The following is a 21,987-nucleotide window of genomic DNA, read 5'->3' on the forward strand; positions in this document are numbered from 1 at the left end:
TTCGCTCATGAAGGTGGAAGCCCATGTTTCTACATGACACTACAAAACAATAAATGACTCTGATGGTCTGAAAAGACAGAGAATTTCTAAAACCTCTTAGAGCTTTCATTATTTGATAGAAGCTTTTATTTTTGTACATGTTTAATTAATAGTGATAAAAACATTTTAAATATGTTCCTATTTGTGGGATTAAGTCCTGTAGTGTTTCTCTGGGTCACTTCCTTTAAAAAAAAAATTTAAAATTTTTAATTTGGCTGTTGTTGTTGCTGCTGTTTCTAACAGACTTCCAAGGCCCATGTATATCACTAAGTTTTGAATCATTAATAAAATCCTCCATACCTAGATACCAGAGCAATTGATGCAAAGTCTGATTGACCTAAAATCTCTTGGATAAAAAGCAAAGACTAGAGAAAATAGCAGGTCAGCAACAGAAATGGGAAATCCATACATCAGCTCTGACTTTTTCCAGTAAATATCTGCAAGATTTGTACTTTCTGTTCTGTGGGGAGGGAAGGCCCCTGAGGTTGATAGTAGAAGGGAAGATTCTGTATCCCAGAAAGAGAGGCAGAACTGCAGAAGCTATCATGGGATTGGCTGTTCATTCAAGGGTTTATGGCAATGCTGTCTGAATGTTATTGCTGGTATTTTGAGCATTTGAGTATCATTACCACTGGGGTTGAGTTTACAATAATGTGTCTTATTTAGCACATGACTAAAAACCTGTGGGTTTGCCTTTCTCCCAAGACTGCCAGGAGGGAAGAACTATATTAGATCCATTGTTTGTAGGAAGATGCTTACTGAAATGGGTTCTTGGGTTTAGGATCAGATTTCTAGGATGTCCAACAGTTTTCTTGGACAATCATGTATTGTGCTAAATCAGGATTAAAGAAAAATATTCTCTGTTCCTTCAGTGAAAATTGATGCAAATGGGAATAACAATGTCCTTCATGTTGCAGTCATGTGCATCCTAGAGTGCTTTTAGGGTTTTTAATGAAATTATTTCACAACAGATGAGGAACTGTGTGTCATTCCTTTGTCCTTTCTGTGTTACTGAAATCCATTTCCAAGGAGCTTGGTCTAATATCAGATTCCTTCTGGAGTGTTCTTTGAGATTATTCACCAGTGTCCTAGAAGTCCAGGGAGCACATAATATCTGTTCAATTGCTGACTTCACTATCATGTGTCTCAATATATTTCACTCTTTCTGATTCTATCAAGAAGTTACAAATGCTTTGAATTGCCAAGAGATTGTTTTCAGCTTATTACAGTCAATAAAGCCTTAACATACAGCAGTAGATTTCAGTGGTGTAGCAATCTTCCATGCAGGCTCAGCTTATCCCTGAGGCAGCAACAATCACAGGGTTGATGCAATCACAGGGTTGCTGCAATCAGTCTCAAAACTGGGCTAGGATGGGTCTGACAGGGAGGCAATAACCTTGAGCCAGCAGCCTAGAGGACACAGAGCTTTGGAGTTGTCAGCAAAAATAAGTGTCTGCATGTGTCCTGCTTTTTCTGGCTCTCTGTAATGAAAAGGCCTGATGAGGTTTGCTCTGGAGTGCTGTGTCCCCATATGCAGCACCTAAGGGTATATCATTTAACATACTATGTTCTACAAAACATATGAATTCATATATTCAAATGAGTTCAACACTCAGTAAAAGTTTTCCTGACTCTGGGAAGCCATCTCAGAATGAACAGAAGAACTGGTGAGATGGTAGCTTGCAGGTTATGGCCTACAGCTTATCCTGAGTACAGGAAAATATGTTTGGTGGCTCATGAAGGAGTTCATGGTGAGCTTTCACTGTTAGTCATGACTGTTATAAGCTGTTCAAATTGTCAGTGTGCAATAGGAGTACAAGTCTGAAAATAGAGGATTTGACAGCTCCCAGAAGACCTCTCAGAAATGCTGTAGCAGATTCTGGTTTTTGAACTGAGGGCCTACTGCATCTCCCTCTTTAATTAGAAGATTGTGAATCCTCCAAAAGAAATTCCGTGGTCGGCATATTTTAATAAATATGTTTAATTTGCTTCTGTTCTTAGCACTAATTTACTTAACTGTCTTTCTTTAAATGAGTCTTCAGAAAATTGCAGTAATGTTTATTGAACTTCGTTTCCAGCAGCAAAACAAAGATTAAAGTTCTGCCATCTACTGGTTAAACGGGGTTCAGCGAAGGCTTGTTGTCACTCCTACCTGTGAGAGGGCATTGACTTGGGAGTTTAGATCCTCTTCTTAGTCCCAAGTAGAAACTCACACAAGTGTATTTTCAAAGAGTTATAATGTTTTATTGCAAAATAAAACCTTTTGTTCGACTCTGCCACAGGAACTGAAGAAAAGGGACTTCAGGGTGGAACCATGTACCCAAAATTAAAGAACAAGTTGTCTGAGACAAGTTAAATTCTTCACTGCCATCACTGCACCTTCAGCACCAGACTATGTAATGCTTTTGGGGAATTTCTTCCAAAGTAGATAATCTATGATGAGCTTATGGTTGTTGTATGGAGCATGAGAAAGAAAAACTGTTCACACCATAGAAGTGGAAGGACTGTTCTTGTTCCTTTCAAGAATAATGATATAACTCGCAGTAAATGCAGATGTCTTTGCTGACCACCAGTGTATTTCCTTGAATATCTGGAATGGTGTAGAAGACTTTAACTCGGACTCAACTCCCGTGAATGCTCATCTGAAAACAACCCATATTCAGAATGTTATTTAAATTTTTGGTGTATAGGCAATGTACAACACCTTTGCACACAGTAAGCCTGGACTTGTGCTCTTCATAGTTTGTGTTGCAGTAGCACTAATACTCCTTTACTAAGCTCAGGACTCTAACAGAACATGTTACTCATCTGATAGAGCAGCATGAAGTGAGGAGTAAACTAATCCAGAAAGCTGCTAAAAGAAACAAATTCTGGAGCCCAGGAAATCTACCATCTATCATGTGGCTAGTCTAAGATAGCAGTTTAAGTCACTTTACCGCTGTACCTGCTTAAAGAACTTGGGTATACAGTCACTAACCCTTACTAAGAGGCACCTGTTTCCTACTACATGCTTGCTGCATGCATTTGGTGACTGGTAAACATAACAGCCTTGGACATCCACTACAACACTACCTTTCATTCACTGTATTGACTAGTAATTGCTTGTAGTTGCTCTGACATCTAGAATTTTGTTAAAAACAGGCACATAGGAATCAAGGGAAATCAATGGAAAACACACTTTTTGAAAAGAGGTCCACATTTTATGTTGCCTATACATATATGTTTTGCTCAAAGAGCATTAAAGATGCACGGAAGAGCATCAGGAATTACTTTGCTGCACTCTAATGGTAGACTGTTCTTTAAGATTTTACTTATTGTTATGCCTAAACATGAGAAAGTGTTCTTAACTACTTTTCAGTGAAAAATTGGATACTGCCTATTTTTCCCAAGATGTTTGAACTACTACTTTGCTTTTTGATTTCTCAATTTTTCCCCAGCAAATCAACATGCTGAATAGAAACAGCAATCCCAATTTAAGAATATTCCACTTAGTTGCTTCCAAGGATTCCTGAACAGAGAAGATCTCATCACCTATGATATGACACAGTCAGGATGGATGATTCCCTGACATATTTTCCTGCTTCTGAAGGCAGAAAGCAAAGGCAACGTGACAGATCTACCCTGACTGCTAGTGAAAGTGGGAGCACAGAGCTAAATTGCATCTCACAAAAGTTTTCTTTTTTGTCTGTTTGCAAGTAGTTAAATTCTTTGCATACAAACACGGAAGAAGGGGATAACATAGCAGAGAAAACGGTGGGCTTTTTTACCCTGTTTCTGAGTGCAATATCTAGATGCCATGAGAGTGGGAAATCCTCTACTACTGCTCTATGTGCAAATAGTGCCTCTATAGGTAATGTCTCTTCAGTGAACAAACTACCTTAATGAAAAGCTGTGATTGTGCCAAGAGAAAGCTATCCAATGGGATCTTCTATGAAGTGTCCTCAGAAGTGTTACCACGCCCTCAGTGCTTCATTTCCATCAGTGATATCTCATTCACCTTTTTTATTCGTAATGCACTTCAACACTCCATTGTTTAGATTTCCATAATATCAGGGCCTGTGGTGGGAATCTGTTGCAGCAGACCTCTTGTTATTGGTAGAAATGAGCCAAGACACAGACTCTCACTTAACAAAATGAAAAGGGTCCCGGCTTATTATTCTTTAAAGCTTAACCATTCTGACTCTGACTACAGCAAGCTCCTACTGTTGGCTTCTCTGACAGACTCTGACTGCTGGCTATTTCCTGCTGGAAACTCACTCCAAGTATTTCCTTGCTGCCTCTGACTGCAGGCTTTTACCTAGCTCATCTATGACTGCAGGTCAGTCTCTAAGTCCATCAGGTCCAGACTGACCTCACAGCAGATCTTTTGCAGCAGCAACTGTCTTCCTTGTGTCTCTCTGGATTGTTCTTTCTTCCTCAGGGCTCCTCTACCTCTTCAATGTCTTCTTCTGCTACGTCTTCTTCCTCAAGGCTCTCCCTAACCAGCCAACCCACCCTTTTTATCACATTTACCTTTATTAGTCACAGCTGTGACCCACTAAGAGCAAGGCTGTTCTTCTTTGATAATTAGTACAACTGTGACTTACCGGGGACAAGGTCACCTGCATTTCCCCTTTTCTTTTAATTAAAAAAGCATATTTAAATGGATGTATTTACATATTCTTAGGATTTACAACTATACATATGGTTTACTAGCATATAAAACTACTCTGTTTCTATTTCTTGGGCTGGCTTACCTCTCCTTAGTCAACTTGGTGTCTCATAGCACTGTGTGGGTCACCATACTGATGATTTTGTCTCTCAGAGCACTGTTGCCACTCCTGCAGCACCAGAAGCTGCTTTAGCTGCTGCTTCCTCAGGTTGTAGCAGGGAAGAGCCAGGGCAGCCAGAGCTGGCAGGCCAGGCATCCACACGCCCAGCAGTGGTTGGGGGAATGCAGCACTGCCCCAGGACCATGATAGATGGCAGCCATAACTCTTTATAAAATCGAAGTCCAGACTTCTGCAGCTCTTCTCCCAGATGTGTTATTTCTCGCAGCTCTTTTTTGGCCACTGTCTCCCCGCAACTCCAGGCCATGTTCCTTCCCATGACTCAAAGGCCATGTTCCTCTGCAGCTCCTGGCTAGGCAAATCTTGGGCTGCCTTATCTCTGCCTTCCTTCTTATCATGTATTCTTGCTATCACACTGGGCCATCACCAGATGTACTGGACACTCTTCTTCAGTTATATGTCACAAGAAAAACATGCAGAAGCAAGAGAACTAATGTATTCACAGGTTTACTGTTCTTCAGTCATAACCAGTAAAACAGGGCTGCTGATCTGTCCATGCTGGTTTTGGAGTCTTTGGAGAAGTCAGATGCAAAAGTAGCAGAAGACCTTTTAGAAAACATGGCTAAATTGTTTTGTTTAATGTATTCAAATTCTCCTGAAAGAGCAGCTTTCCTATCTAGAGCACTAAAATGGTCCAGTGGGGGATCAGGAAAACTCGAACATTCAAAACTACACCAGTTACTAGCTATTACCCTGTGGAAAGACCAAAACTGTAGTGAATCTCAATATCATTTCTTGCACTTAACAGATGGTCAGGGCTGTGCAAATATGCTGCTGGAATACTGCTTGTCCCACAGATACTGCAATGAGGTGGATGTGTTTGTAGCTCAGGCAATACTACAATTTCTCTGCTTAAAAAATAAGACCAGCACATTAGTTGTTTTTATGACATACACATAAAAACATCCTTCAATAGAGAAGGGTCTTCCCTTTGTGCAATCACTGCTAAACTTCATCTGGTTTCTGTTGTTGGCAGTTCATGGAGGAAAAACTAAGAGTATGTACAGTATCAACCTTCACTGAAAAGAGACACCCTGTATAATGAGTACCTAGATTAAATAGGACAGCTTTTCTTTGGAGTTCCATCCAAGCATACCTTATCCTACAGGGCATTGTTAGGAAATCTTTTAAACATTCCAATGGTAACTGGGGAAGATGACACAGAAGATAGTCAGGAAGACAGCAGTCCTATTGAGCTCAACTGAATGTTGTGGTCATTCGGTGTTGTGTAAATCTGATTAATTGATGACTCTGAAGACACTTTTTAAATTTGAATCCTGCAGTTGTGTCTTAGCTCCTAAAAGGGTTCCTCTGCTCTTTTAGAAATGGTTGCTGGAATGTTTATACTGTCAGTCTATATTATTTATGGAAAAAAAAGAAAAAAGAAAGAAAGAAACCAACAAAAAGTAGCCAAACAAACCAACTGAAGCAGTTGCTAGTGGGTTTCCAATCCAGCAGCTGGGACTGATTAAACACAGTCTGCAGTTTCTGATGTGGTGTTCCCTTTTGCACAGTCTTTCAATAAAGCATAAACATAGCACTTGTGCTTCGTGGCCTACCCAATACCATCTCTGTTCTGAGAAAGCTTCCTTGCCTTCTGCCCTCTTCCAAGGAGAATCTTGAAAGGCAAGGGGAGCAATTGATTAATTGATTTTCAACGCTGGTGCCAAAAGTACTGAGAGACAAGCCAAGCAGCATAATTTGAGATGCACATCTAAGAGACATTCACACTAGAACTTGCTTCCACTGCCATGAGTAACATGCATTCCCTTCATACTGCCTGGCTCTCTTCCTCAAGGATTACTACTTACTGTTTAAGTAGTACAACTGTGATTTACCAGGAGTGAGATCACTTGTAATCCCTTCTTCTACACCTATAGGAATCTGCATGATTCATGACTGTTCTGTCTAGGTGGGTCCCTGGATTTGGGATGAGCTTTCAGCTTCTCTCCAGGCCCATCACAGCTTTGGTGCTGGAGGTGCTGGTGCTTGTTCCCATATTGTAATACACAGGTGCAGGACTGCTGTTAACTTAGTGGTAGGGCCATTTTTAAGCTGGATGCTCATTTATTTTGGCCCATGGGGCATTTAAGCACATCAGTTCTGCAATAATATGGGTCATTGCCAGTTTTCCTTCCCTGGCTGACCCTCTGAAATGTCACACTGTTTCCCAAGCTATCGGCTGCCCTGCACACCTTGACAATTTCTATCAAAGACTGCCTGGTGGTCCTATCCAGTTATGTCACAGAGAACACAAGCCAGTTTTTAATTGTTTTACTTGCAGCATGGATTGGAAAACTTACATTCTTTCTGAAACCTTGAACTGAGTTGCACATTGTAAAGTTACATCTGCATAACAAGGTGATAAAGCAAGTCAATAGCCCTTCTGGGACAATGTGAGGAACTGTTTCAGTATGGAACTTGAATCTAACTGTAAGGTTGCCCCTGCTCTGAGCTGCAGAGTCCTCTCCTGTTCCACATTATTCAATGAAATACATGCCTACAAAACCAGTGCTTGCAGCAGCCTTGTAATTAATTATCTTTCCTTTAATCAACCATGGACTGCACTCAACAGAACCCACTTTAGTTACAAACAGAGAACAGAAGAAGGAAATGTAGTGGTAACCAGGGTTAGTAAATGGGGACTTGGCACATAACAGACCAGCTCATTTTTCACAGATAGAGACACACTGGTTGCCTCTCCTGTTTTCCTTATTGTGGAGCACAGCAGTTCCCAGTCAGTACTTTCCTAATCAGGGGGACATCTGTTCATCTGTACCAGAGGAGAGCAGTGACCCACTGGTGAGGGGCAGCTGGCTTTAGCACAGCACTCCCATTACAGGGGACACCAAAGAGCTGCTGAAGACTATGCTGAAACAAGCATGATAGCATGCCCCTTAGCACCAGCCCAGATGCTGCTCCAAGAGAACATGGGGAGCCCTGCAGGTATAGGGTTATATGGAGTGCCAGGTGCCTCTTCCCAAGGTGATACTGAGGAGGTTGAGGTCTGGCTGAGGTGCAGGGCACAGGTAAAAAGCTGCCTGGTGCGAAGCTATGGGAAAAAGCAGCAGACAACATAGCACCAGGGAGGATGAATAGGAAGGCAACAGGATCCCTCTAAGGAGGTGCTTGTGCCTCTGCAGCAGTGATGGGTGCAGGACTCTGGCTAAGTGAACAGTACTTTGGTTCAGGCATCACCGCCAGTCAGCCCTGCTGTGCACACCCAGAGAACTGTGCCAGGCCATTGACTTCTCAGTAACCAAGGAGTCTACACCACAATTTATCAGGACCTAACAGAACCATCCTGAGCAGGACTAACCAAAACAAAAACTCCTGTGGTGGTACTCCTGCACCAAGGCAAGTTAACTACAAATCAACCACATTACATTGTAGACATCTGTAGCCCCACCCTGAGGCCATTGAGTTCTCCTCTACAGCAGTGGGCTGTAGTTATTTAATTACATTACTATTTAATTATATCTCAATAATTGTTTAATTATAATTTTATAATTATTTAACCATCAACTCCTTTAATTCCACAGTGATGTCTTATTTTAAAAATTTATCTTCAACAGCTGCTTAAGAGGTGGGACAACTAAAAGGCTATGCTGGACTCTGTATTAGGTTTGGACTCACAAGGTGGGAAAGTTGAGACTCCCAAGGTGGAAATGTTGAGAGCCTGTGACTCCTGGCAACAGGAGAATGATTCCTTTCCATCATGTAGGTATGAACTGAAGGCACTCAGGTGCAATACTCTGAAAACAAATAAACAGAAACAAGCTTGGTCAGGAAAGACATCTGAGCTCCTCAAGGACAGAACAAGTCATGGTGGCTGGAGATTTTACTTTTGCTGACCTCTCTGTCTCAGAAGGTGTGCTGCTTGTCAGGGCTTTGACCTGGGGTGCTTTTGTCAAGCCCTCAGACTACAACCTCCTGTCATCCACGCGGGCACCAGTGACACAGCCAAAGGAGAATCTCATGCATGAGCACATCTCTCTGGAGTCTAGCATACATGGTATTTCTTTACATTCTTGCTGGTGAAAGAGTAGATCTATCTTGTAAGCAACAGGTACTGTCAGGCACAGAAATAAATAATGCTATATATTTACACATAGACACATACATTTAAAAAGGGTGTTCTATATATTGGGTTTCTGATGCATTATTAGAGTGTAGAATCAGAAAATTCAATGTGGTTTTAACAACAAGACTAGGAAATTTTATTTTCAGAGTACATAACTCTTATTAAACCTTAGCAGCAATCTGTTATTCCATATATGGGTGTTTCTGCATATTTTGCATTTCAGAATGCATTAAACCACTCTGTTCATAAGAAGTGCTTTCATGTTCCCTACGTCCAGAGACAAAACATAACTAAAGAAGTTAAACTGGCAATCCTTTACAATAAAAGAATAAATCAAACCCTAGCTGGTTTTTTTTGTTTATTGGTTGGTGTTTTTCTCCCAGAGAAATTATTCATTAACTCTAAGCAAATTATTTATGTACTCTGTCAGGAAGTTGTTTGTTCTAAATCTTAAGAGTTGGAAATAAGCTATTAAATATTAAAATCAGTGTATTTGAAGCACAAATAACTTGCCTGTCATATTATCATATTTACTAGCTGGCTCGGCCCTAAATTTCAACCTTTTGACTTTGCTACTTTGCTAAGTTGTTACACAGTTTTCTTCCAGCTCTGATATGGATTATTATTTACTAAGTCTCAGTTCTGTTAGCAGAACTAGGGAAATTCCTGAGATAGCAAGGAGTCTAAATGCTAGAACAAAATATGAATTCTGCAGTTACGTCTGCTTGTGATAAATGTATCTACTTTTTTATTCAATACTTACTACTGCTGACTATAATGATTTTGGTAAAATAAAGATGTTTTACTTAATGGGATCTCTGTAGGGGTTTTTTCCCCACAAGAGATGGATGAATTTGAACTGAAGGATTTTCTTCTGTGTCTCTGTACCTTGTGAAAAGTGTGCATATATTTGATATACATAACATTAATATGTAATTTTGTTTAGAGTATGCAGTTTTATGTGTTCCTTATTATAACCTTTATTTGAAAAGCTATAGTTAATCTGGCAATCAAATAAAAAGTTTAAAGACATACCATATCTTACTATATAACTTGGAACTGATCCAGAACTTGTTGGCTTTCCATAGCAGGGCTTTTGCTTCTCTTACTCAGGGGCTGTTGGTACTTCTAACTAACAAGCCAGCATTTGATTTATTTCTAGTGTGATTAGAATAGTATTAGAAATCTAATTTCTCTTTTGTTTTCCATTGCAAAACAAAGAGTGCACAAACATGATCTAATACTTTTATTGTCTCTTCAGCTGGGAGATTTTTGGGGGAAAAAAAAGTATCCTATTAAAATGAACATCAGAATTTACTTCTGATTCAGATATCACCAACTTGGAGAGATGAAAAAACTGCAAATCTGAAACCTGCCTTGCTTAGGAAGATGATACTTCATGAACCATTTCCTATCATGAGCCAAAACAGCATTATCCCTCAATTTCCAAATACTGATGTGCTAGTTTAAGCCAAATGAAACCAACCCCTCTGTAGCTCTTCTATCCTACTGGTTGCCAACAGGAGGCCACATTCAAAACAACTCCCATGCTTTTAAGTTATTGGCTCTTAGAAGCCACAATTTATTTTAAACTTTCCTTTTCAACCTCCACATATGGTTTGTGTCATTCATCTCTTCCAGTTACTTGCAGCAATGAAGATAATTCAGAAGAGAAGTCAACAATATAGTAGATTTTAGTAATCTAGAAATGCTTTTGCTTATGGCTCTATGGGACAGGTACCATAGGATTTCACACTTCCTCTCTTCACCAACAAGTAAAGAAAACATTTTATAGAATCAGAATTTTAGCAAGATTCTCCAGCATTTGGGAAGCTAATGACTCTCACTCCTGTCATGTGAGTAGATGGATGAAATTGTTCATAGCTCTCTGAGAAACCAGGAAATGGGAAGGCCAGGACAGACCACTAAAAAACAGCGCAGCTCCATCTGATTTTCATCCAGTACTTCCATATTTATACAGTCTTATAAAATCCTCTGGATCTCACCTGGACCTAAAATGCTTATTTATTTTTAGGTTTTTTAAAGCTTGCTTACAAATAAATTACTTCATGAAAGAATTGAATAGCTGAATTTCATCATATTGAGTGTCAAGAGAGCTCTGGTACAATGAACTGTGTTCCTTAAGGATAAAAACAGGATGTGATATTGACACCACATCAAACTTATATAATCTTGTATATAAATTTGGGATGATGTATCAGAATTTTCATTTCTCAGTTATATCAAAAGCTTTCTATCTGTCACAGTATGCTTTCTCCCCAGATATAAAGAGTACAAGAAGGTTACAAAAGGTTTGGAACATCCAAGGTGCAGTCTGCTCCATTTACACCTCCATTTACACCTCTACAAAGCCAAGAAACTTGTAAAAATGACAAAACTGCCCAGGAGTTGCATAACTTGAGTTTAATGAAGTTACAGAATCCAAAGTGCCACAAAATGTTTATCAGGATGCAAAAAGACATAAATTTTGTTTTCAGAGGCCTTACATTTTTTTCCTAATCCTGTCTCACTAATCTTGTCAAAATAAAGACAATGGATGCTCAAATATTTTTGTTTTTATCTGTGAGGCACTTCTTTATTTTAAAAAATATGAAGGTATATCTAAGAGGTGGTAGTTTTATCCTGTTTGTTTCATCTTTCAGTTACCAGCCTGTCAAGCAACTCCTGCATGAGGAAAAAAATACCTTTAATGAGTTATCACATTTGTGAATGTGACAGCTCCACTAATAATTCTTTACCTCACTTTTTTTCTACTGTCTAGGGTAGCAGGTGTGCTACACATGTGAAATGGAAAGGATGGCTAGCCTTCAACTGCTGCCATACTCCATGGCCGCTGGCAGCAGATGTTTTGGCAGACTTGGCTGAAGACAACCATTAGATGGTTTAGGTTGTTTTGCCTGGTTATAGATTGCTCACAGATAAGATGGGAAGTTAAAGCACTAAAAGTTTCATTCTTGCCTCTGTTTTACAGCTTCTAAGTATTTATCTGGAGGGACAGTTGTTCAAAAATAGCCAAAATCTCGCACTTCATTTTTATCTCAAATATAAAAGCTACCATCCTTCAGTCTTCTATCAAAGAAACCTTGTAATTACCTGCCCTGAAAAAGTGATTCAGTAGTTTATGTAATTATTTGTTAATGGAATGCATTTTCACATTTTTATAAAAATATTAATTACTTCCTCAGGCTTTTGAAACAGTCAGATTCAGATATGATTATAAGGTAGTTTCCTAGATTGTAGGAAAGGCTTGTTCACATGAGTTTCAGCTTTCAAACCTTGGGTCTCTGACTCTTAAGAGGAGAAGAACTCTTAGATCAATAAAAAACCCCTCACATTTAAAGAGGACAGACTAGGTTGAAAAGAAAGACAGGACAGGTCAATGGAATGTCACTTAACCTGCTCCGCTGCTTGACTACCTTTAACACCTGAATCCAGCCTGAACACCTAATTTGAAGTTCTGACATTTGTCTCTTGTCCTCACAGTGTGCATTCCTGTAAAGAACCTTGGTCCATCCTCATTAAAACCTTTGTGTCAGTACTACCCAGGTGCTATGAGATCTGGTAACTGTCTCTTCTTCAGGCAGAGTAAGTCCTTCTCTCTCAGCCTTCTCTGCACAGGACAAGTGCACCAATGCTTAACCACTCTCATGGTTCTCCACTGAACTTGCTCCAGCAGCTTGTCATGCTCTTCATCCATGGAGGTCAAAACTGAATGCAATAGTCTAATATTTTAGTGCTGGGGAGACAGTAATAAACCCTTCTCTCAGCTGACTAGCTGTGCTCCTGGACAGTAGAGGATGCTGTTGATCCTGGTTGTTGCCAGTGTGCACAGATGGTTCATTGACAACCTGGACACCCAGGACCTTTTCTGCAGTGCTACCCTGCTGCCTGTCTGCTCATCTGGGGGTCAAAGAAGGTGTGTTCCCTAACAGACAATGATGGAGACAGACAATGTTCCCTAACAACAATGATTGAGACAAAAGCTGATCTACTCAACAACTTCTTTTGCCACTGTCTTCAATGGCAATCTCTCTTCTCGCATCTCTTGAGTGGACGAACAGCAGGATGGGGACTGGGGGAGCAAAGTCTCTCCCAGTCTAAGTAAAAATCAGGTTCATGGCCACCTGAAGAACCTGAACATACTTAAAAGTCTATGTGAGCCAATGAGATGCATCCTAGAGTCCTGAGACAACCAGCTGATGTAGTTGCCAAACCACTGTCCATGACATTTGAAAAGTTGTGGCTGTCAGATGAAGCCCCAGGTGACTGGAAAAGGGAAAACATTGTACCCATCTTCTAAAATGGTAGAAAGGAGGACTCCTGTAGCAACTGATCTGTGAGTGTCACCTCTGTGCCTGGGAAGATCATGGAACAGATCCTGCTGGAAGCTGTGCAAGGCACATGGAGGACAGAGATTGTTTGGGACAGCCAGCATGGCCTTACCAAGGGCAAGTCCTGCCTGACCGACCTGCAGGCCTTCTATGATGCAGTGACTCCACTAGTGGACAAGGGAAGGGCAGCAGATATCATTTTTCAGGACTTTGACATGGTCCTCCACAACATCTTCTCTCTAAATTAAGAGAGAGATGGATTCAATGGGTGAACTATTACATGGATAAGAAATTTGTGACATCCAGAGGGTAGTGACCAACAGCTCAGAGTTGCAATGGACATCAGTAAGCAGTGGTATCCCTCAGAGATCTGTATTGGGACCAGTGTTATTTCATTGATGAAGTGCACTGTCATCAAATTTGCAGATGACACGAAGCCAAATGCCAAGGCTGACATTCCTGAAAGACAGGATGCCAACCAGAAGCACCTGTACAAGCTCAAGAAGTGGGCCCATGGAAATGTCATGAGGATTAACAAGACCAAGTTCAAGGTGCTGCACCTGGGTCAGGACAACCCCAGTATCAGCACAGGCTGGGCATGAACAGGTCAAGAGCAGCCCTGTGAGCAGGACTGGGGTTGCTGTGGGTGAGAGGCTGGACACGACCCAGCCATGGGCACTCCCAGCCCAGAGAGCCAAACGTGTCCTGGGCTGCATCCAAAGCAGCGTGGGCAGCAGGGGAGGGAGGGGATTCTGCCCCTCTGCTCTGCTCTGGTGAGAGAGATCCCACCTGGAACCCTGCACCCAGCTCTGGGGTGCCAGCACAGGAAGGTCATGGACCTGCTGGAGTGAGTCCAGAGGAGGGACACCAAGATGATCAGAGGGATGGAGCATCCCTCCTATAAGGAAAGGCAGAGAGAATTGGGATTGTCCAGCCTGGAGAACAGAAGGCACCTAATTGTAGCCTCGCAGTACCAGAGGGGAGCTTACAAGAGAGCTGGAGAGGGACTTCTTAAAGTTCCTCTCTAGGGACTTTAGGAATAAATAAAGGTGTGTATTGGCAGAAGGAGGAAATTGTTTCAAACTGAAAGAGAGAGTAGGTTTTGATTGGATATTATGAAAAAATTATATTCTGTGATGGTAATGAGGCACTGGAAAAAGTCACCCAGAAATGCTGGGAATGCCCCAGCCCAGGATGTGTTCATGTTGGATGTGTTCAGGCTGGATGGGACTTAGAGCAAATTGGTCTAATGAAAGGTATCCCTGCATATGGCAGAAGAGTTTAGATTCCTTCCAACCCAAACCAACCCTTTGATTCTATGATAGGATTAATTTCTCCTGTCTATTCAGGTCCCTGTAGATGGCAGTATAATGACTGTTCCTTCAGCTTGATGTCATGTGTGAACTTGACTTCCCTGGAACTTGACAATACTGCTATCTGTCACCTTCTCATGATCTTGACAAACATGCTCAATGCCCAGGGCCCAGGAGAGACCCCTCTAATACTCCTCCCATTATGGGCCTCCAAGCAAAGTTCAAGTATGACCCATTAACCCCTTCCTGCTGAGCTCAACCATCCAACCAGTTTTGTACCCATCTAGTTGTCCACCCATGTGGAGCCATAAAGTTCCACTTTGGATACAACAATATAGTTGGAGACAAGTCATAAACCTTGCTGAAGTCAAGGTTACACTAGTGTCCTCTCCTACAAAGATCTACACATTTGTCGTGGAAAGCAATCAAATAGGTTGGGCACCACTGACCATTGTCAAAATCCAATACTGGCTGTTCCTCTGTCTTCTTCCCCATGAGCCTAGAACTGTGTTCCAAGAAGTCTTATGCTATGATTTTTAAGAAGATTAAGGCAAGGCTGAGTTTGTGGAAGATAGGACCTGTCAATCATGGGCTTTGGCTGATTCAATGCCTTCAGCAGGTACACATCTTCAAATACAGGGGTTTCCCCACTGCTTCCCTCTTCTCTATCCTCCTGTGTGTCTGGGGCTTCATAAAGCTCTGTAGTAGCTTAGATATGTTTTCTAAATCATGTTTGTAGAAGCAATTAGAAGTATTTCAAAGCTTATGTATGCAACTCTTTCTACCACCATAAAACGTCATATTATGCTTTCTTTGGACTCTTAATTATTTCTACTGCTTCCCCTTGAGAAGGTCAAGTCCTTCTGATTGTAATTACTTTCCTATTCACAGCAGGGAAAGGATACACAAAGTAAGAGTAGTAGAAACTAGCAGATGCTAACAAATTTTAGAATATAACTCTTGGTCTACAAGACAAGGATTTATTACTCAAGAGGTTTATTACACCAGCTTATTAAACCCCTCACCAAAATACAGATAAATCAGAGCCAAGAACAAAATTTTAACTACCCTTTGTTGTCTCTCATTGCTTGATGGAGGTACTTGGCTGTTGTTTTGAACAGTTCAGTGGAGATTCTCAATACAAAGCTGAGATCAAGGCAAGCTGAGATGCAGACAGCATACATCTATATGCACAAAATCCAAAGTGATAGCCTCCTTCCTTGTCCCAACCTACTCTATCTATAAAAGGTTACCCTACTATTAAGTCAAAGAAACAGGCATTCCAGAGACTAGCATAATAGAAACATCCAGGTGTGTAAACACTTTCCAAACTAGCAACAAGAAGGTTAAGTGAACAGAGGACAAAAAAGCCCTGTTATGGAGGTGAGAGACTTTGGAAGAAGACCTTTTGTCATGAAGTCAGAGATGTTGAGCGTAGAAGGCAAAACCTATGGCAAATAATTTTCTGCTAATGCATCATCACAAATCTTCTTGAGGTGGAGCTTTGTGTGCTCTAAAATGGTATGACGACAGGTTAGCAAAACCTTCCATATTAATGTCATGGCAAGAAACTGGAGGTCTTACGTCTGAGTCCAGAGAAAGGCAACAAAGATGGCAAAGGGGCTGGAGAAGAAGTTCAGCCGGAGAAAAGTAGTCTCAGGGGTGACATTATCAATCTCTACAAGACCCTGAGAGGAGCTTGTGGCCAGGTGGGGATCAGCCTCTTCCCCGAACCAGCTAGAGACAGCAGAGAGAACCCATTCTCTGGGTGCGCCAGGGGAGGTTTAGGAGTAGAGACAGCAGAGAGAACCGATTCTACAGCTGAGCCAGGGGAGGTTTAGGAGGGACGCCGGGCACAGCGCGCGGTCGGAGGCCGGGCCGGCGGCGCAGGGAGGCGGCGGAGCCGGACCGGCCCCGCAGCGGAAGGCCGGGCCGGGCCGGGCGGGGAGGCGGCGCTGCGGGCGCGGCCGGCAGGGGGCAGCGCGCACCGCCCGCCGGCGCCGCCCCCGCCCGCCCGCGCCCGCCCCCGCCGCCGCCCCGGGGCGGAAGCGCGGGCGGGCGAGCGGCGGCCGGCGCGGCGCGGCGCGGGGCGGGCGGCCGGCCGGCGGGAATGGCGGATGCGGCGCGCTCGCTGCGCGGCGGCGGCGGCGGCAGCCCGGCCTCCAGCCCGGTGCTGGGCGGGCGGGGCCGCGCCGCGGCGGGCGGCAGCAGCCCGCCGGGCCACGCGTTCCGCAGGGTGACCCTGACCAAGCCCACCTTCTGCCACTACTGCACCGACTTCATCTGGGGGCTGGCCGGCTACCAGTGCGAGGGTAAGGGGCTGCCGGGGCGGTGGCGGGCGCGGGGGACCTGCAGGGGACGCGTCCGGAGCGAGGTGGGGGGGAGTAAAAATTGCCTAAACCCACTGCTGATAAAAAACTCTGTTCGTAATTAGTATCAACAAACTGTAGTACTAACATCTAATTTTAAAATTCTAGTGCAGAACCATAATACTAAAGCGCAGTACTGAAATACAGTAATAAAAATAATGCATTCCATCACAAAAAGAATTGTCTAACGGTAGTAATCAAAATTCTAGTTATAGTTTAATAATAACAGTCTAAATTGCAAAAACCAGTCTGAAAGCTACAGTAGTGCTGAAAAAATTGTACTCCTATTTTAAATTATAAGACTAAATTCTAGTAATATTAATTTCTAACAAAAATAACGTAAAATTAGAGATGTGTCATTGCTCACTCCTGTGTGGTAACACTGGTGTGTGCTGTGATCCAGCAGTGCCCTAGCCTGTCCTGGGGTCGACACACCAAGCACCCCAGCAGCTCACAGTGGATCGATCTCAGGTGCACCCTTACTTGCTGGAATGCCTGATCCCATGGAGAATCCGAGACCTCTTTGGAGTTTGAGCCTTTTAAACCTTGGCTGACACCAGAAATGGGAGAAAGAATTGCTACGTTTCCTTGCTGAACTACGCGGCAGCTGAGGTTCTTGGAACAGATAAAAATTATAACTTGTTCTGATGCGGCATAATCCAGTGGTGTCATAGCAAAAATAATGGATCTCGGTGTCCCTCTTTAAAGGAAAACAAACACACCACTACCAACAACAAAAAACCCAAACAAAACAGCATAAAACATTATGTCTTCATGAGCATATGCAGTCCAGCTGGCTTGGGATGCAGATCCCTGACTCCAAAGAGTCAGGTTGTACAAGAGCCTCATTGTTTGGGTGGATGTCAAACAAGGCTGTAGGTGTAGGACAAGTAGCCTGCAGTTCTTGAAATTACTCCTGCCTTTGTCATTGTTAGGGGTAAAGAGAGTGCTGGATTAAGTTGGGTGGAAGTCATGTTCATCATGTTCCTGTGTGATGCAAAGCAAGTATTGTAAGGATGGTTTTATATTTGTTTAAAAGTTTTCTGAGAGAAATGTTGTTCTGTATAGTGTAAGGTCATTGCTTATCCTAATAAGCAAAAAAGCCCCAAGCTCACATGATAACTTCTTTCATTGTGAAAGTGCACAAAGCCAGTCTTCTGTGGTCTCTTCTAACACTGACTTAAAAAATGGCAAATCTTTTGAGTCATGAAACTGGGCATTCAGGTGCCAGTTTGTCATTTAAAGATCTGAGTAGTTTTGGTAATGCTCATATATAATGCTAGGAAAAAGTGAAAGGAACAGAATGTCCTGAATATCTCACATTTTTTTTATCTACTCACATATAACATACTTAAAGGTAGTATATTCCTGAAAGTTACATTTACTATTTTTTCCTAGTTTTTCACTGCAGTTCTGGAACTGGTGTTCTGGAACTGTTCTTCCCCTTTGGCTTTTCCAGCAGAATTCTGGATAAGCATCCTTAGTACCGCTGTCTAATGACCATGTGCTGATGGGGCACTTCCAAGCTGCATGGTTAAAATATCTCTTTTAAAACTACTCTGAAAACTCCACCCCAAACAAGTCACCTCTGTGAGCGGTAATACAAGAGAGGGGATATGTTTTTGTTAGCTCTAACATTCTGTGCTCAGAGTGCATAGGAAAACCCTGTAATGGCACCTGGCACATCAGTGTCTCCACTTGGTGAAGAATCAGAACTGGAGTTTTTTTGTTTGCTTGGCGTTTTTTTGTTTGTTTTTTTGTCCTTTCATCTGTTTTCAACCAGCAATACTTAGAGTCATGTTTGTCTTTCAACAATTTGCTGCTAAACAACAAATCTCAAAACCACCTGATGGATCATTTGCTTATGTGTCTGCTGTTGTCAAGTTCTAAGTTATTTAATGAATGCTAAGATGATTTCTTAAACAGTATTTTAAGTAAATTCCTTTTAATAGTTACCTCCTTGTCACATTTACCTTGACTAATGCAGTTTGATCATTGCACCTTAGAAATTGATAGAAGGAGTGCCATGCTGTTAAAACATAAAAGTAACCCACCCAGCTATTAGAGAAGGTGATGTTTGCTCTAGACTTGAAAAAACATAGTAGATAATTGCTACCTCCTTTTTCTTCTCTGCAGAGAGTCTAGGTTTGCAGGTGTAATTGCAGCTGTCCTTGAACTCAGTTTGGTGAACCACCTACAGGCTTCAACATGAAGCCATCGAGGGGCCTTTTTCTAAGTGGATTTGCAGTGGTTGCTCTTCCAGATCTGTAGGTTCAGCTGTTCAGTCTCCTGATGCTGCTTGTGTAGACATTCCCTGAAGCTGGTTATTACCAAAACAGAAAACTTCTAATCTTTGAAGGGCATCTTTGCTCATGGTGTGACTCCTCCAGTTATTGAAAGGAAAGGGAAAAAAAAGAAGAAACAATCCAGAAAAGCCCACTTCTTATGTGTCATTATTTTGAGTAGCTGTATGGCCTAAATCACCTGGACTTGTATTTTAATTGTGATTGAACTTTAGACTCTTGGAGAACAGCATAGTCTGTGTGTGAATGACAAGTTTGTGGAGTTTTTCTGTAAACTTATCAGCTACTCAGTAGACTGGCATGTGCCCATGTGGATTACATAGCTGTGTAGCAAAAGTACAAGAAAATTGAATGTATTCTGAAAACATTCTCATAGTGGAGGCCTAGATGGTTTTCTCTGGGAATTCCAAAAAGTACATGGAAGAGATGCTCCGATGCTCTCCATAAAAGGCACAGTGTCCTGCATCTTTTTTGATTGTTTAAAAGTAAGATGCTGTTTCTTACTCCACTGAAGGGAGGGGTGGTGGAGGAGCCAGACCATTGTCACCAGCGCTTTGTATGGAGTTGAAGGTACTCCAGGGGAGAATTGCAGCTCTCTTGCTTAGATTGGCAATATATTTTTACAAGTGAATTTTATAGGGAATGCAGTATTCTTCCTATGAGGAATAGGTGTCCAGTTGGGACTGAAGATGTTACTGTATTAAGCTTCTGTGCACATATTTATGTAATATCAGTCAACCAGGCTTGCATCTGTGGTTTATTCACGTGTCCTCCCCACCCTGAAAATCCGTTTTCTGTAAACCTTTTGTAAAGAACTGTTTTTCTTACCACTTTGCTGTTTGTACCTGTGACTTCCTTTGATAATGTGTGTGTGACAGAATAAGTGAAGCTTGAGTTGTAGCATGGAAAACTGCTCTCTTATATTGCTCTTGCTTTCCTAAGTATGGTCATTTCAAGGTTTGAGTGGGCTTAAATTTCCTCAGGCTTGCCGAAGAAGAGGCAGTGTGAATTACTGAGGTCTTGTGCATGTATGTATGCATCTTAAAAATACTAGATATATGAAGTCTATATAAGAAGTGTAAAGACAGCTCTTACTGGTAGTTCACAGAAACACCAATTCATACACTAAAAGGGAGCTAGCAGATATTTTGTACTGGAGTTTGGGAATAGTTTCAGCCACCAATAAATGCATTTCTTTTCACGGTGCTTTTATTTTACATAAAACAGTTCAAGGAAAAAAAAATGAGTTGGAGGAATTCTGGATCTGTACATTTTGGGGGTTACAAATATTTCCAGTTCCATAAAACTTTATAATGTAAAGTCAGTTTGGTTTATTTTGGCCAAGGATAAAATGTAGGTGATTTAAGTAATAAGCAAATTTGATTCAAAATTTACAATTGTTTAACCATTTTAGGTTGTTTATATCTATGTATTCCATGAGAATATTTATGTGAAGCTGCAGTCATGGACTTCTTGATATGTATTTGAGCAGATAGGGCACCTTTCTTGATATGAAGGTTCTAAGCCAAATAATATTTTGGGGAAACAACACCTTTATTTTCTGTTTTTGTTTTCAGGGGAGGAGTTGAGATTTTGGTGGGGAGGGGAAGGGATGAGTTATATTATTTTTTTAGGGTTCTAAGCAGACCATCCAAACTTATTCCAAGTTGTATAAAGCTTTATTTCTCTTAATCAGATTTTAATATTGGCTGACAACACCAGCTTTTCCAGAATAAAATGTAAACAGTGGATCTGAGTTATATTTATGCCATGAATCTCAGATTTGGCAAGACAGCCAGAAAGCTCTGTGATTTATATGGGCATGTCCCAGATAAGGACAATCCATGTTGTTCCTTGTTGATTTAGGAGAGCCTGGAGATGTTCAGACAACATTTGCAGCAGTCCTTAGATGTATATTATGGACAAATTTTGTATGTAGTCTATTAGATTTAAAGGCTGTTCTAAGAAAATAGAGTCAGATAGGGAAGGTGTGTTAAAGCTGGGAGTATGTTGAGATATGGAAGTAGTAGCAGGGAAAAAGGGGACAAGGGGCAGTCTCCTTGGACTCTCATCCTTTCTAGTCAGTGGTTGAGACAGGCATGTGAAACATCCTTGACCCTACAGTTTTCATTCAGATCTGTTTTGAAGGAAGTAAGTGATATATGAGATTGCTCCCAAGAGTCTTAATGCTTGCAGTTCAAAAAGAACATATTCTTCCTTCTTGTGATGGGCTTCCCTTGCTTTGGTGTATTACCACAATACAATTTTGCTTCTATCCTCCAATCAGTTTGTGTTTTCAAGACGTTGCTGCATTTATTCTTCAGTGGTTTTCTTGCTGGTGGTGGGACTTTTCTGTGCAACAACAAGGTGTTTGGTGCTGAGATATTTGAGTGAATGTGACTTTATTGCATTTAAAACTTAGATAAAGCAAAGACAGCCAAAAAAGGAAAAAAAAACCAAAAAAACCAAACCCACACACACCCCCAAAACATTCCACAAAATAAAACCTTACACAGAAACTTGGCTCAGTTCAGCTGATATACATGTTGAGAAAAATGTTTGGAGCATTGACTGACACATTAAAAAATGCAATTTACTGGTCTGTATTTGAAGGAAAATCCATTTTATACTGAAGATAATTCATTCTTTTCTTTTCCCTGCCTCCTTCTGACAGTGCCTCAGAGGAAAATATCCTGTC

The 21,987-nt window shown here is 41.5% G+C and overlaps 1 protein-coding gene and 1 pseudogene across 3 annotated transcripts in view; both read left to right on the forward strand.

Annotated features, from left to right (window-relative positions):
- The first annotated feature begins 5,238 nt into the window (after positions 1-5,238).
- On the forward strand, positions 5,239-6,231 carry LOC110474041 (Golgi to ER traffic protein 4 homolog pseudogene; annotated as a pseudogene).
- Positions 6,232-16,727: 10,496 nt separating this feature from the next.
- The window catches only part of DGKQ (diacylglycerol kinase theta), an 82,567-nt gene continuing 77,307 nt past the window's right edge, over positions 16,728-21,987 (forward strand). For all 3 annotated transcript variants that reach the window (XM_031507459.2, XM_077790071.1, XM_031507460.2), the window contains exon 1: positions 16,728-16,929. In XM_031507459.2, coding sequence (XP_031363319.2) covers positions 16,728-16,929 — 202 coding nt within the window. The remainder of the gene's footprint in view (positions 16,930-21,987) is intronic.

This window comes from Lonchura striata, chromosome Z, assembly GCF_046129695.1.
Source record: "Lonchura striata isolate bLonStr1 chromosome Z, bLonStr1.mat, whole genome shotgun sequence".
Taxonomy (NCBI): Eukaryota; Metazoa; Chordata; class Aves; order Passeriformes; family Estrildidae; genus Lonchura; species Lonchura striata.